The 15,346-nt window shown below is 39.3% G+C and overlaps 1 protein-coding gene across 10 annotated transcripts in view; it reads right to left on the bottom strand.

The window, feature by feature from the left end:
* LOC126915819 (fat-like cadherin-related tumor suppressor homolog) overlaps nt 1–15,346 on the bottom strand; it is a 509,971-nt gene that overhangs the window by 93,358 nt on the left and 401,267 nt on the right. For 9 of the 10 annotated variants that reach the window (XM_050720852.1, XM_050720849.1, XM_050720848.1 and 6 more), the window contains one exon: nt 3,162–3,215. The exons of the other annotated variant lie outside the window; for it this stretch is intronic. In XM_050720852.1, coding sequence (XP_050576809.1) covers nt 3,162–3,215 — 54 coding nt within the window. The remainder of the gene's footprint in view (nt 1–3,161; nt 3,216–15,346) is intronic. 10 annotated transcript variants of the gene reach the window in all.

Here is a 15,346-nt window from a genome sequence, read left to right on the forward strand (position 1 = left end):
AGTTTCTGTCTCAATCTTGTTTCAATTTTTTAATTGCATTCAATGATACATGAATTTTCATGAATATGTAAGGTTGCAGAAGTCTGTTGGTCTGATACATTGCAATCAATTAGACGGTGATTCGTTCAATTACAAATTCATCGTTCCGAAATTCATATTTTGGAATTATCGAAGTAAAACTCTGCTTGACAGAGCAGGTAAATCATAACATCAATATTATAAAATAACAATCGTAGATGGATAAAAATATTCGTCCAATGTATACAGTTGAATTTAAAAAGCGGATAAAAATACAAATTACAAAAGAATATAAAGAAAATCGAATTTCTGATAAAACCGACTAGTGGAACAAGAGTTTACGTATCAAAATGCACTTTGCAAGGACGTTTAACGAGATCCTTTACTAAACGTTGGCCAGGTCTAGCGAAGTCGTGACACGCAACGATGAAATTGAAAAACTTTACCGGTATTGCTTTCTGGCGAGCCATTAATCATACTAGGCAAACGCGGCAGTACCGTATTTATTTTTGCACACTTGTTTTCTCATTTTTCCCTCACGTTGTCCATCCGGTCATCGAAAGGAGAAAACATCGAATACGGGGGTTAATTAAACGTAAAATCCCAGCTATACCAGAGGGAAAGTTTTACACGCCATAGTCGTCAAGTTTCTTGCTTGCTCCAAGCTAGTGGGTATTAAAATAAAAGTTGCCCGCGAGAAGAAAAAATTAGGATCTAGATTCAGTTTCAGTTTCTTGAAGCGCGGTTTTACCCCCGTGAATCAATAACGGCAAGATTACGGGGCGGCAACGAGAAAACTTCTCTCCCTGGGAAACCTAAAATTGTAAATTTCCCGACTTGAACGAGTTGGCCGCCAGTTTTTTTTCCTCTCCCTTCCCGGTCCGGCTAAAGAGCATTAAACTTAACAGATTGTTAGAAATCCGCCAACAGAATCTCCCTCGTAAAAGGAACGCGTCGAGAAAGAGAGAGAGGAGAGGGGAGAAAGTGAGAGGGCTTAGGATTCCAAGTTTCTTTAAATTCTAATTTATGAAACTGTAAGTTTCAGCCTGGAAAACTCCAGATTGCTACTTTTTCTCGCTTTTCCTATGTCAGCTTCCGTGATCATTGTCCTCGATTAATGTCACGCTTCTTACGCCAACTTTTACACCGTGATGATTTTCTTCGTTAGACGTACGATCACTACTATGCAATATCGTGTTAGATAACATAACGTCGAAATATTCTATATAACTTGTGCTTGGTTCTTATTAGTTCGAAGAATTGAAACCGATATCGAAGCTAAACATAATCCACCTTTGTTGAATCGGAGATATAATTTGCGAGACGACAGCGATTCCATGAGGGTTAATTAACAATAGCGCGTCACGTTACGGATCCACCTGCATCCAATATTCTAACAGAATTATGAGTTCCAATATTCCCAATCGATAATAGTAACTCTAGCTTGAACTACATTATTCGAACCTAACGAATTAAACCCATCAATACGTAATTTAATTCTCCCACCAAAACACGATGGCAATAAAGAATATCCACCCTTTTCCGGAATAATTTTCATCCATGAATACAAATAACCATCCGGGGGAACTTCCACTTGGCGAATTTAACGATATACAATACTTGAAGTCTCTTCCACTGGCAATTAGTCGACGCGCGGAAAAGAAAGGACGAGGGGAATGAAAAATTTTTTTTCCTTTGAAAGAAGATGATATCGAAGTGCCGGGCACGTGCAACTGATGGTGGCTGCGTACTAAAAATGAAATTACTTGGTCTTATGGAAGGGACGGTTGGTGGAAGATGGTGGAAGGAAGGAAAATAGAAAAGTTGCCTACGACTATCAACGGACAAGGTGCATCCCGGGTCAAGAACTCATTTCAGATTTAACGATCAAGGAGAGCGTAGTGTGTTTCGAGCGGATCCTCGTGACCGGGTTTCTACGAAACTTTACTACCGGATTCTCGATAAAATAGTTGGAATTCGTGGACGATAAAGAAACTTTGTGCGGAGTTGATTCTCTGCCGACGAGAATAAAATGCCACCCAGCGCTGCCAGCCTGTTCGCAAGGACGTTTCGAATAATTTTTACACCGGGACGAGGCTATACAAGGCGAAAAATTTGAAGTTATTCCAATGAGCCCATCTGGACAACCATAGAATGGACCGTAAAATGATAATGGATTTCACGTTTTAGCGTGTGTAATGATTTCGATCTTAGTAGCCTCTTTTTTTCGTATCTTCTAGTCTTGTGATGAAATTCGAGATACACATAATAAATTTAGGAGAGGAAATAGTAATAAAGTCCTGGGTCGTAAATTTTCGGGAACGATCGAGAGGTTTATGCTGACACGGTGGCTGCGTCTTTGACATTCTCTTGGTCGACATTCCTGCACTGTTTGCTATCGTTTAGTCTCGAGGTGGTCAAAAACATATATTTTAAATGTGCTGCAAAAAGTTAAGCGTTGCGAGTTTATGGAAAGGTAGGGTATTAGTTAGAGAAATTCAATCTTTGAACTTGATCCCCCGAGTTCAGATTTGATACTGCCGTTTACGTCTCTTCTCTTTTGATTTCAATTTTTTATTGCCTTTTAACAAAATGCACAAAATCAATTCAATTTGAGGCAATGCTTTCATCTGATAAAACTTCCATATGACAGCGGTTCTTCGAAATCGGAGTGTAATGCGAAAAAAAGTAAATGAAAAATATAAAAACGTTCCAGGCAACTCTCAAAAGATACCCAATTTCACAAAGTCAAAAGAACGAATCATTCTTCTAACAAATCTCTCATTTTACACGCAAAACATCAGTAGAAGCATCCAAAGCAGATCAATTCAATTTAACCAGTTTGGCGTATACAAAGCGAGCAACCTACGTTTTTTTCCCCCTTTCTCCTTTCACTTCTTTAGTTTGCGAGGAACCAAACAGATTTCCATTCGATCGACGAAATTAGAATTTCCTACATCGAAGTAAAACACCGACATGACAACTTGCAAATCCCATAATATTTATCTCATACAATTCAATATACATAGTAATATTTTACATAATACACTCGCACAAATTTAATTCGCGATAATTCGATGCCATTAATAATCCATAATTAAACTACAGTTTCGCAATTATAAAATGATTAAGTTTCGACTCACTCAGAGATCCACGTTGTTTGGGTCGAGAAGTAAAAAATCTACCAATTTGCTTACCTGCAACAGAAAAAGTTTGGCTATTAATTTACATATAGAATATGGACAGTTAACTGGCAAACTGTCGATGTTTACGCAAATTCATATCTTTAACAACATAATAAGAAAAAATAAAATTTGTATTGAATATTTAATATATTCTTACTATTTTCACTTATATTTATAACTATAAATATCAAAACAACTATCCCTTATAATTGTCAGCCGTTTTGTATTTGTAATGAAATATATTCTCCTACGGCGACCACTTTACCGTAAACGTAAATTTCCATAAATGCATAAACATCCATGATCAAATCACAACTAATCAATTCAATACAATAAACTTCACAATATTATATACTCTCAAAAGTAACGATATATAAAGATACACAAGGCGAAGACGCAACGAGCAGACAAAAGAAGTTATTACCAGTTTGGTATCGTTTGGCAAGGATCGATAATGATCGAGGTCGGTTCCCCTTCGACGTAATTATTTCTTTCCTCAGTGATCTTTTCGCCGACCGAAACGCGCGGACGCGCGCGCGCGCGTGTCGAAGCAGTCTCGACTGATTTATCGCGCGAAATTGCACGGCTCCGTCCAAATTACAAACCGAAGCAGCGATTATCGCGCGCAGAATTTCCGGTTACGTAAGGAGCACCGATCTGGTGGTTTCCCTCCCTCCCTTCGAATCTCCCGCCCTCTTGCCTCGTACTGTTACGTGGCTTACGTAACTCCGTCTCTATGAATCGATAATGGCGTTACCTTAACTAGGTGCGCCTTAAGCAAACCTTAAACCGAGACTTTACAACGCAAAATTTTGTGGAGAATGAATCGAGCTCGGGACCCACGTGTGTCTTTATGTATCGAAGATCGATTTTGTTGTACGGGTACTGTGATGTGGTTGTGGTTACGGATTTGAAGAGATTGGATGCTGACAGGAATGAGTTTTATGCAAATGTACTACTAGCACTTACACAACCTTGAACATAAATATCTCAAGAACGAAGGTTCGTTCTAGTAAATTGTAATAGGATTTTGTAACATTCTATGCGTGTTACAATTTGTATCTGGTGCTGTTCTAAAGTGATTTATACACATCTATGCTTTCTTTCTCCTTATATTCAGTTTTGGATGACATCGTAGATCTATGGAACACGAGATTAACGGTTGAGATATTTAACTTATCGCTTGATAATTTGAATTATAATTTCTTCACTTAGAAATATAGATATACGATTTTTAAAATTACTTTGTATCATTTTTATTAAGAGTAAATTATATAATTCCTTTTCTGCAACAACTAAGACAACCTAATTGAAATTAATGTGTCTTTATTAACATTAATTTTACGATTATAGCAGATCGTAATTAAGGGATGATATAATTAATTGACTCGAATTAATGTTCTGTATATTTTTAGATTCTGTTGAGTCGAATAATTCAATTTACCTAAACTTGAATCACTATAACAATGGAACTTGTGCACTGTGAATAATATGCAATATCGAATTATGTATAATACATGGCGCAAATTGCAGTTCAAATGTAACGAAATTACGCCTCGAAACGCAAACTCTGTTATATTTAGATTTCAATGGAACACAATGTTATATATAAATATAAGTTCTTCGTTTGTCATGAAACCCTCAAACAATCATCCAGCCGGCCGACACAAAATATAATATATAAGTATAAATATAAATTCATCTGTCACGAAATTCTCAAATAATTAACCAGTCGACTGACACAAAATATTGTAATTAAGATGATCGATCGGTACTGTCTTACTTTATAACACGCTTAATATTAGTATATATAAGTTTTCTCTCATTAACGACCGTTCGTATATTGTGAATGGACGGGTTGCTGATCGATGACCGGTAAATGTGTTTGTGCTGGGTGTGTCTGATTATGGTATACGTTCTACGTATAGCTGAAAGTTTTACTTTCCTTTCCGAATTGTTCTTGGCTCCTTGGAAACCAATTTACCATGATTAAGAATTCCACTTTATGATAGCGTTTTACTAATAGGTAACAGTAACTAAGTACTCGCACTTGTTTCGTTTATTTTGCTTTCCGAGAGTAAAGAGATAAGAACGGCATGATTCGAAAATTCGAATGAAAATTTTGAATGTTTGAAAATTTGAATATTGAAAAGTTCGAATATCTGACAATTCTGTATATGTTCGCGACGGTGGAAAACACTCAGCAGATTTTTGGCAGCTGTACCTAGACGAATAGAACGTCTTACTGTGAGCTTCATTTTCTATTCAACGTCGAAAAAGGTTCGTTATATCGTTACGATCCAGTCAACACCGGTGGCGCCGTCCAACAAAATTTCAACGATGATTTACACGCTGCGTTATGCTTGTCGACTTAATTGCTCGTGAATCATTGCTGTGAGACGAATAAACACCGATACAGAGCAAACAAGAATATAAAATAACGGACTCACTGATGCGGCTCGCCTAATTGGTCGCAAGAGGGTGAATTATGTTTCTTTCGCCAACCGTTATCGAGTCGACATTTCCCGTGCACGGTATTAAATAAGCGCAGCGGCTTTTGGCCCGTGTGAACATAATTTCCTGCATTTTCTTGTAAAAGTCGGATTAACATAGGTATACTATTGCACGATATCGTGCCAAGCAGTGTGCTATATGGCTATTGGAAGGAGTTGCCTATTCTCTATTCTCTAAAATTTATACGAGCAATTAAGGTACCAGAATTTGGAACAAGATAACAATGTAATTTCTGTACTATGTAAGTTACTATAATGTGAAGAATATTTCACGATACAAATATTTATTAACTTCTTAAGTTAATTATAATTGTTCGTTAAATTGTTAGTAGCAATAGACACTTTACAGGATTGACTACGATACGAAAACGACATGAAAAGGTGGCCCAATCAAACCAAAATATAATTAGTCCATTTTTGTTGATTCTTTTATCTCCGCTGGCTAAAAGTTGGTGACTAAAAAGAAGAAAAATAGTAGAAGAACAATTCCAAATTTTGATCAGCCATAATTTTGATCAACAAGCTATCGTTTCCTCCTACGCCAAATTTCCTTGATTTCAACGTCTACGTCTTGTGTTCGAGCGAATAGATCGTTCAAAAAATAATCATCGTAGCCCACGGGACACAATCTACGGGACGAATCGATCTCGTTGCGGAACGCGGTACGCGTGGAAACGTACACGTCGTCCATCAACACGAAATATTACCTCTAAAATCGACGTAATTCCGATAAGCCGAGTCCTGGCCGAACTCAATTTCCACCTCGAGGAAATCCATTTTGCCGTTGAAAGATGAACTTCCGAGGACATCCGTCGACTCGAACTTAGTACAATGTGACCGGAAGCAGGAAGAAGAAGAGAGGCGCAAAAAGCGACGGTCGGAATCGTGGGGCGAGGAAAGGAAACGCGAACGACGAGAGTTCCGACGATGCATTGGCCGGTTTCTATCGCGACGTCGATGTCGTTGCCGCGCTTCCATCTAATTGGAGCGCTGACAAAAGGCCACCGGAAGCGGTGTTCGCCACTGATGACCGGGAACATGCGCGTGAGTGGCCGCCCATTCGAAGCTCGCGTTATCTCGCATTTTCGTTTATCTGAGATTACTTTTTCGACGAGGAGGAACGACGAGCTGGAGAGCGTGCTCGACGAGAGTAACGAGATAAAACGGGACAAAATCGTCGGCAATTCGGCCACCAGAAATAAGTTCCACGCTGATCGGGCAGAAATAAGCTAAGAAATCGAGAAAACCGTGAAATAGAAAGATAAGGGCGAAGGGATGGAGCCGAGGAATGAAGAGGAGGAAGATAAAGAGCGGATGAACACACGGAGATCTTTCGAGGAATGGAAGAAGAAAGGTGAAGAAAAGAGAGGAAACTATCTGGCAAAGGGAACAAAGAGTAACGGGCGGAGGAAAGATAAAAGTCGCGGACGTTAAATTGTTAAAAAGCAAGGAACGCGAGAGAATAAAAGGGAAACCGTAAGTATCGCTTGAAAATCGTGACCAATGCGCTCTTCAAAACGTTTCGTCCTTTCCTTAAACGGCCGCGTAAAGGGGGATAATTATTGTTAACGAGTTTAGCGCGGAGAGAAGGTAGACGAGGTTTCCTTTTTATTCCTATTTTTCTTAAAGTAACTTGCCAGCAGTTAACGCCTTAGGGGGAAGGTGAAAGGATGTCGATTGTTCTTCAGCCGCGTTTAACCCGATTTCGTTGCTTCACGACGATCCACGAACGATGTGAGAGGGAAATAAAGAGCGAGATTTTAGGTAGCGTGCCTTATTCTTTCGGGAAACTAAGAATCCCTTGATTCTAGCTCGAAGCGAAGACGGGGTCGTAATTTAAGATGGCTTTAAGAAGAAATACGTTCGACGATAGTTAAGACCCGACATCAGGAACGAGCTGCACGAGAGAAGGGGGGTCGACCTGTCAAGATTCTCAGGAGCGTCGCTCACTTGTAGATCATCTGAAATCAATGAACCCTTAAAAGGTATTTGGACTGAGCGAGCATGAGATAAAGAAGAAGCTCGAGAACACGTATAAAATCAATCAGGACGATTTATCCGTTTAAAGCGCCGATGCTTTTTATTTCTCTGGTGAACGATCCCCTGCTGTTTATACAAGATTACCAGCTGCGTATTTTTGCGAATAAATCTGTTGTCTTTGATTGTTCTTTTCTTTCCTTTAGAGGAAGAACTTCTTAAGAAAGGAACCACTGTTCGTTCCGAAGACTTAATTGGAAAAATAAAAAAATAAATCAAGAGAGGTTACCAAAGTTGTAACTGTTTGAGTTGTTAAACTCAACAACTGAGAATTTCCAATGGTATTGCAAGTTCACGGAACTTTTTCCAATATTAGATACGAGTATGAACATAATGTTCTATAATAGTCAAATGACTGGAAGTAATCCATGCAGGAATACGATTTTCTAAACAAACATTAATAACATACTACTAACAAACTGTTTCGTACTCTACAAAATTATCTTCCTGAAAAATAGAAACTTTACTCTCTACCTTAAGCGACTAAATAAATCACTCTTTACTTGACGCCATCACCGAAGCTATAAATCACACATGGTCCAACTTCCAACAAACGAACATCGAACACGCTTGCGGTCCGCTGACGAAAGAATTTATCGATATCAAAGATTTTCCACGTTCTCCAAAAAATCCGAAGAAAGGAGAAAAAAGGAAAAAAGAAAAATCCAACAAACGCAAAATAATTCAATTTTTCGATCGACATGGAAACGAGAGGCATCGTTGAGCAGATTTCCCGTGGCAGCGATACGCGTCAGCCTGCGTATCTCTACTAGTCCAATTCCTGTTCCATCGTTGGAAAACTGCGGAAAGCAATCCGGGGTTGTTTCGTAGTCACGCGGCTTTTGATTATCGCGGAGTCTCGCGGTAACCCGGCCACCGGAAGCGCGTAAATCATCGTGACCGGTCACTGCGGTCGAAAGCAAAAGCCGGCCGCAAAATGGCCCGGTGCCAGTGCTCGTGTAGATATGTTCCCGTACAACTTCTGTGGCCAGAATTCGGCACGATCCTGTATAGACCCGGCGAGCTCTCGATTATGCGAGTCTGACCACCATCTGGCGTTCCTTACCCTCCTATATTACGCGCTGAAGATTATGTCAGATTATGTCCAGCCGGTGGCAAACTTGTACCGTGTGATCGAACCCAAGAAACGTCCTCGGTTTCTAAACCAGCGCTGACCAGTAGCAATAGAACGTTGAAATAGATGTGCACACCTAAGGACCTGGGGATTCTTTTCGAGAATAAAAGTGGTGTTCTTGTAGAGAGCATTGGTTTCCTTCGGTTCGGCGTTTGATAGTGGTTTTGTAGAAGATTGACATTTTTTTTGGGATACGTACGGATAAAGGTAGTTTTGCAGAGAAATTGAATTTTCTCGTTTTTTACTGTGATTTTTAGCGCTTTGACACGTTTCGTACAAGTCGTACGTGCCGTGTAAATTTTATGTACATTTTGTTGACTTCGTAGCTATTATAAAATCGTGTAATCTAGAAACGGTACTTTCCGAGTATGTGCGTTTCCATCAGAATCGGTAATTAATGATCTTTATATATTTTTCACGACGTTCCATAATTGCAGTTAATGGAGTTTTCGATTTGAGAATTGTAGTAACAAACTATATATTTCGAGTCAATAATAGCAAAACCTGAAATTTTTATGTACTGCTCATCCTCGTCTGTAGGATTCTATTCCCTTCATTAAGGAAACACTTTCTACCACAAGGGATCAATGAATTTTAATTAAGAGACCAAAACTTATTACTATTTTTCTACCATAATAGCTACGATACGACTGTTTCTAGACAAATAAAGTTTGACGTGTATTGATAACAAGCATTTGAATTATCTGCCCTAAAGCAAATGAATAATAAACTAATAATTACTTAACACCTGCATGCTTCGCACAACCCCTAGAGCTCATAAAACCTGTCTGGTGATCAACGTGACAACCTCTCGAATAAAAGTCTCTCACCATCCAGACGCGCATCATAAATTCTGTTCGCGGTAGTAAAAACGTAATAAACTATCCTGCGCACTCATCTCGCAACCACTGAAAAATCTTCCAAGTTCGATGCATACGACGAATTACTGAAAAAAAGCACATTATTCATGAAAACCGTCTGTCAAGCTCAGTTTCTTTTCGATGAGCCTAACATATAGGCTAGGTGAATTTTAATTTAAATAAAGTGCATTATCCCTATGTTAAAAATTTGTCCGCGTAACTCTGAGCATTACTAATCAATTTTACGACTTAAACTATAACGACCATTTTAATTAGGGGCAATGAAAAGAGTCAGTTCGTCATCGACAATCTATAGAGCCACTGTCTCCCTTCGATAAATAACTCTGAAAACTTCTTACGATATCGAACGTGAATACCAATCACTGCGAATGCATTTTTCTTCGTTATCATAGGTACAACTTCGTCGTTGGTAATTCAAAGAGGGTTAGGTTTCCTCTCTCTCCTTTTTATTCTCCTCTATGCTATCCTGGCATATTCTCGGCGTCTTTGGGAAGGAAGAAATCGAACGGCTTCGGCGTTGGACTTTTACGGCTGGTTGTAACGCGACGCGGGGTAGAGAGAGCAATTCGGTACCGCAGAGGCCGGCTCGATAAGGCAATTAAGCGGGAAACAATTGCAGAACCTCCGTGGGGGATTATACGGGCCGCATTTCCACCGGCCTCTAATGAACCGAGCGTGCATAAGTGTTTCTACAGCGTGGCGGCCGGAACACGCCCACCTAAACGCAACCCAGGTGTTTTAGGCTCGAGAGGAACGTTGACCGCACGCGTTTCGTGATCCATATGCGCACGATCGCGATCTATGGACGATCTGGCTTCGAAACGGTTCCAACGCTCTATGGCTCGGTGTTAATATTAGCCGCATGGGCTTGCGGGATTACGCGATGCATGCCGATCGGCTCTCATCCGGCCAAGAAGTTTCTTTGCGGTCAAGTTGATATATCGGCTCAGAAGTGGAAATATACGAGTCGATTCGAGAAACCGGAATTGGCTATGGATGTTCTTTGAAGCTTGCCAGCGGCACGAGAAGTTTATTTGCCAAAGGGGATTGGTTTTAAATTGTAAATTCTATTACAGATCAAAGCTGTTCGTGACAGGTGTAGTCACTTCGATGTAGAAGTTAGCAGGCAGATGTATTTAGTTTGGCTCAGTTTTAAATTTGTGAAAATTTACGGTTTTATTGACATTGATGTAGTTGTTGAATAGGAGAACTTTACATATTGTTATATATTTACATATATAACAGAGCTTTACATATATATACTAAATATATGCATACTAATACAGCTTTAACTATGCATATAGTAAATATAGATAATATACTAAACCATTTTATGTGCGAGACTCGTTGGTAATTTATTACCTAATTCAAGATATCGCAGAATCTACGCATTACCTACCCAACTAACACTTAAAACGCCGTTAAGCAGTTCATTCCAAACTTCATCTTCTTCTCCCGATCCGATACAAAGGCCTCTAGAACATAAACTCTCAAACTACCCATTTCTAGCTAATTCCCAAAGCAGCCAGAGTTTCTAAAAGCGTGCAAGTTACTTTCGTGCCTCTGCCAATCGACTCAATTTTCGTTGCTACCTCTCTCGGCTGTTTCACCTTTATTTTCATTAACTACCGTGGCACATCCTCCTTGGGGCGTCGATCGACGGTTAAATCAGTCACTGCCTCGCCCTCTACTACCTGCGCTTCATCCATAATTAATAAACGATCCAATGTCGAAGGTGGTTGTCCGGCCAGTGTGGTTAAGGAAACCGATTCGCCGGAACAGGGACGAAGGCGAATAATGGCGAACGAAGGAACGGGAGCGCAACCGTACACTCGCGAGTTGCACGCGATCCACCGAGCTTATCGTTGTTGCACCGCGTACAAGCTTGGTTTCGAGTCAAGGAGGTCGAGAGAAGGAAAGTTTCTACTCGCGACGTAATGAACTTAATGGCTTAACGCAATAGGGTCGGCGCGAAGAATTCCTGGGAATCTCCCTATGCTAGATCCACGCTCGCAAATGCCTACTATTAGTTTCACCTTTGCCGTCTTCCGAGAATTACGAATCAATTTCATGCTCGTGCAATTGTAAAGAGGGATATTGCCTTCGTTCGGAAGCTTTCGTTCCTTTCCCGCGTCCACAGTCTGCCATTGCCGCGAGCAACCATTGACCTTTGCGGTTGAAAAACGCTTAATTTGGTACCGCGTCCATTTCTTGCGTTCCGTAGTGACAGAATGACATTTACACGGTGGCATTTTAGTTGATATTTAGTAATAAATAGTAAATTTTGCTAACAGTAAATAAAATAATTTTAAATATTATTTTTAATTATCTAATATCAAATAGCGTTCGAATATCAATCAATTACGAAGAGTGTGTGGCAAAATTGTATTTTTCAAATTTGTTAAACAATTGCTACAATTGAAGCGTTCATTGATCAGACATCCAACTTGAAAGGAAAAGAACATAATTCGTAATGAACGTGCAATATGCAGAATTCTAAGTTACTCCGGAGATACGAATGAACTGAACTGTAATGAAATCACTAGTCACACCCCCGCAACGTGTTAAGCAGAGATTAAGGAGAAGCTTACCTTTCACGGAATCGAATGATCTCTTAGAATCCACGCTCCTCTTCGTATAAATTACAAAACACGAAGACGGACGAAGACGTTAAATTGTACTAACCATAACATATGCATAAGATCAAAGATACATCAAACGATGCTGCTAGAACTCGAACGTTTATTTCAATTAAACGGTAATTTATTGCCGTGGATTAACATATACATTGAACTGTTACTCGCGTTATACTCACGAAGCGAACGAAATTTATCGCCGATACATATGTTGGAGCTATCATTAACAATCATAATAAATAAGGATCACGATAAATAGAAGCAGAAGCACAATCCAGATGAATCGCATTAATATCGATACGAGCTACTAAAATAGACTATGTTGTATTAAGTTCTTTTATCTCGGGGCATAAGTGATTAAGTAGTGAAATTTATCGACGCGTAATTAATATTGGAAGTTTCACGAGACAGATAAATCTCAATGGATCATAATATTGCCAATGATATGAATAACGACGAGAATGTTAACGATATTCGATGACAAAGAAGATATTTCAGTGTGAAATTCATTAACTCTGGGGCGAAAGATAGATTCATGCGGAATCTAATAGACCGCGTTATTCCATAAATTCCAACCATCTTGGGGAAATGTCGGAAATTACAGGAGACATTCCAAAAAGTCCAGATCTTCGAACGCCACCGTGCGTACTGGAATTTCTTCGTGCCAACTTATTTACCACGTTCCATTGAGCTTCTTAATTGGTCGTTGCTAGATAGCTCGCGTTTCCTTTACGGGGTACATTCTATCCCTATAATCATGCTGAGGGATACGTGCCTTCGTCGACGTTACCAGCGAAAAGGAACATCTAGAAAGCATCGAAAAAATTCACGATCTCTCCGCAAACTGTTATATCCAGGATGTTGCTTGTTTCGAAGAGAAAAGCGAAAAGTATTCTCTTTATCTCTTACACAGCTTAAGTATATTATTTCTCTTTGCTCATTTTTTGCGAAAATTTTGAAGTATTACGAATATTAATTTCAGAATTGCCTCAAAGTTTAATTAAAGTATATTCGGTGGATGAGTCTAGAGATATTGGTTTAAGTTATAACTTTCGCTTCTCCCGCATTTCTCAGAATATTAAATAAATTAAAAAGCTTGACAAGGGGATCGTCCAACTTGCGAACCCCGCAACGCTAAATTAGCAATAGATCACGTTATTCTGCAAGGTAAAAGAAATTCTCCCTGTAGAGAACAATCCAACGTAAAATTTCCAACATAATTTATCTAATAAATAATTTTGTATCTACAGTATACTAACATACTACATCACTTTTATTTTAAACATCTTCATTTCAAAACAGTTACAATCTTTCTTTTCTACAAGACCTACTTTACGGAAGCGTTTCTATTGAAAAACATCGTCAATTTCCAATAAGAGACACGGCGAAAGATGTCTAAAAATAGTATCGCTAAAAACTTGCCAAAAAAGGATGAACGAGTTCGTCAAATAAAACGTCACCCACTCTGCTCGCAAATGCGTCTTATTTATCCGATTACAAACTTCAGCCAGATCGTATAACGAAAGCTCAATGCACGAATATCGGGTTCGTTCGAAACTCCCTGTTACCTGGCTGTCCTCCCTCTCTTGTTTTCAAGCCGGATTTCAGTTTCCAACTGCATGCTTAGCTATCGAATTCCTTTCGTTTCGTTTTCTACCAGTGTACACGCATTTCGACTTCGGATTTGAACCCAAGCAACGCTTCGAACGAGCAAGAACGGTCAGTTCTCCGATATTCGAACAACAGATCGTCCTCGTTAATTATCCGACTAAAGTTTCCTTCGGCAAATTATGCATTGATCCACACGGACACCTAGCTCTATGATTCTTCCTCGAGTCGATTCTGCTTCCGTGGTATAGTTAGAGAAATCGATATAGTAACGTCGTAAGTGGGAATTTGTAAGGTGACGATCTAGATTAGACGTGTCGTATAGAATTTCTTTGAATCTCTGGCTACAAAAGTTTATTGTTAAACCTAGAATATTTTATAAAAACTACAGAATATTCAGCCTATATTAATTTTTAGTCGATAAAAACCGCTTTATTGGTAACGCAGCTGTTCGAAATTAATTAAAAGAGACTCTACGAGCTTGATAGAGAAAAAATGAAGATTTTGATATAAGTTGTGGTTAATTGGAACACGGAGGAATTTTATTTGTAACTGTCGATCGCCCAATTGTAACGTGAAACTTTTATTGACGAAATTAATTAAATCGATGAGAAATTTAGTCAAAAATACGATATGGTATCAAAGAATGACAAATGTCAGTGTAAGAACCTTCATACCCTTTGATTAATTATGCGTGTTTCAAATTTTACTTTTCTAGAGCAGCGAATTTTTATATCCCAAAAAATATCTTAAGCTGAACACTTGTTCCAAGTCCAACATATTTTAACGTTAGCTCCTGGCCGATTTTCGACCTGATTGTGTCTCTTCCTCCAATTATAGAGCTCCGTGAAGGTACACGTAGGACGTACAATGGTTGTTCGATCGCGAGCCACCAGCCATGGAAAGACAATGGGTATAGAAATTCGTTGCTAGCTCGCAGTTAAGACTGTCATGCGCGCTGTTGGACCCGCAGTTCTCACGGCTACTCGGGAGATTGATGACATACGATCAATTGGCATACATCTTCCATGACAATTGCGACACATCCCAATGAAGCGAACCTGCTCGATGACCCCATAACGATCGTTCGAATCAATGAGAAACGAAAAGTCTGACGGTGTTCGGTCGAGTGACGGACATCAAGATATTATTATAGAATTGAATTGAATATACATGTGTGTGTATGGGGTGATGAATTGTATCGAAGATAGTTTTATTCGGTGGTCTTCGTTAGGCTTATTTGAATCGATCGTAAGGTGAGATTTAGTAAAAATTAGGCGTGCACAGAGGATGCATTATTCATTGGACGAGGCTTATCGCGACCACGGGAGCT

The sequence above is a fragment of the Bombus affinis genome, chromosome 4 (assembly GCF_024516045.1).
Source record: "Bombus affinis isolate iyBomAffi1 chromosome 4, iyBomAffi1.2, whole genome shotgun sequence".
NCBI lineage: Eukaryota > Metazoa > Arthropoda > Insecta > Hymenoptera > Apidae > Bombus > Bombus affinis.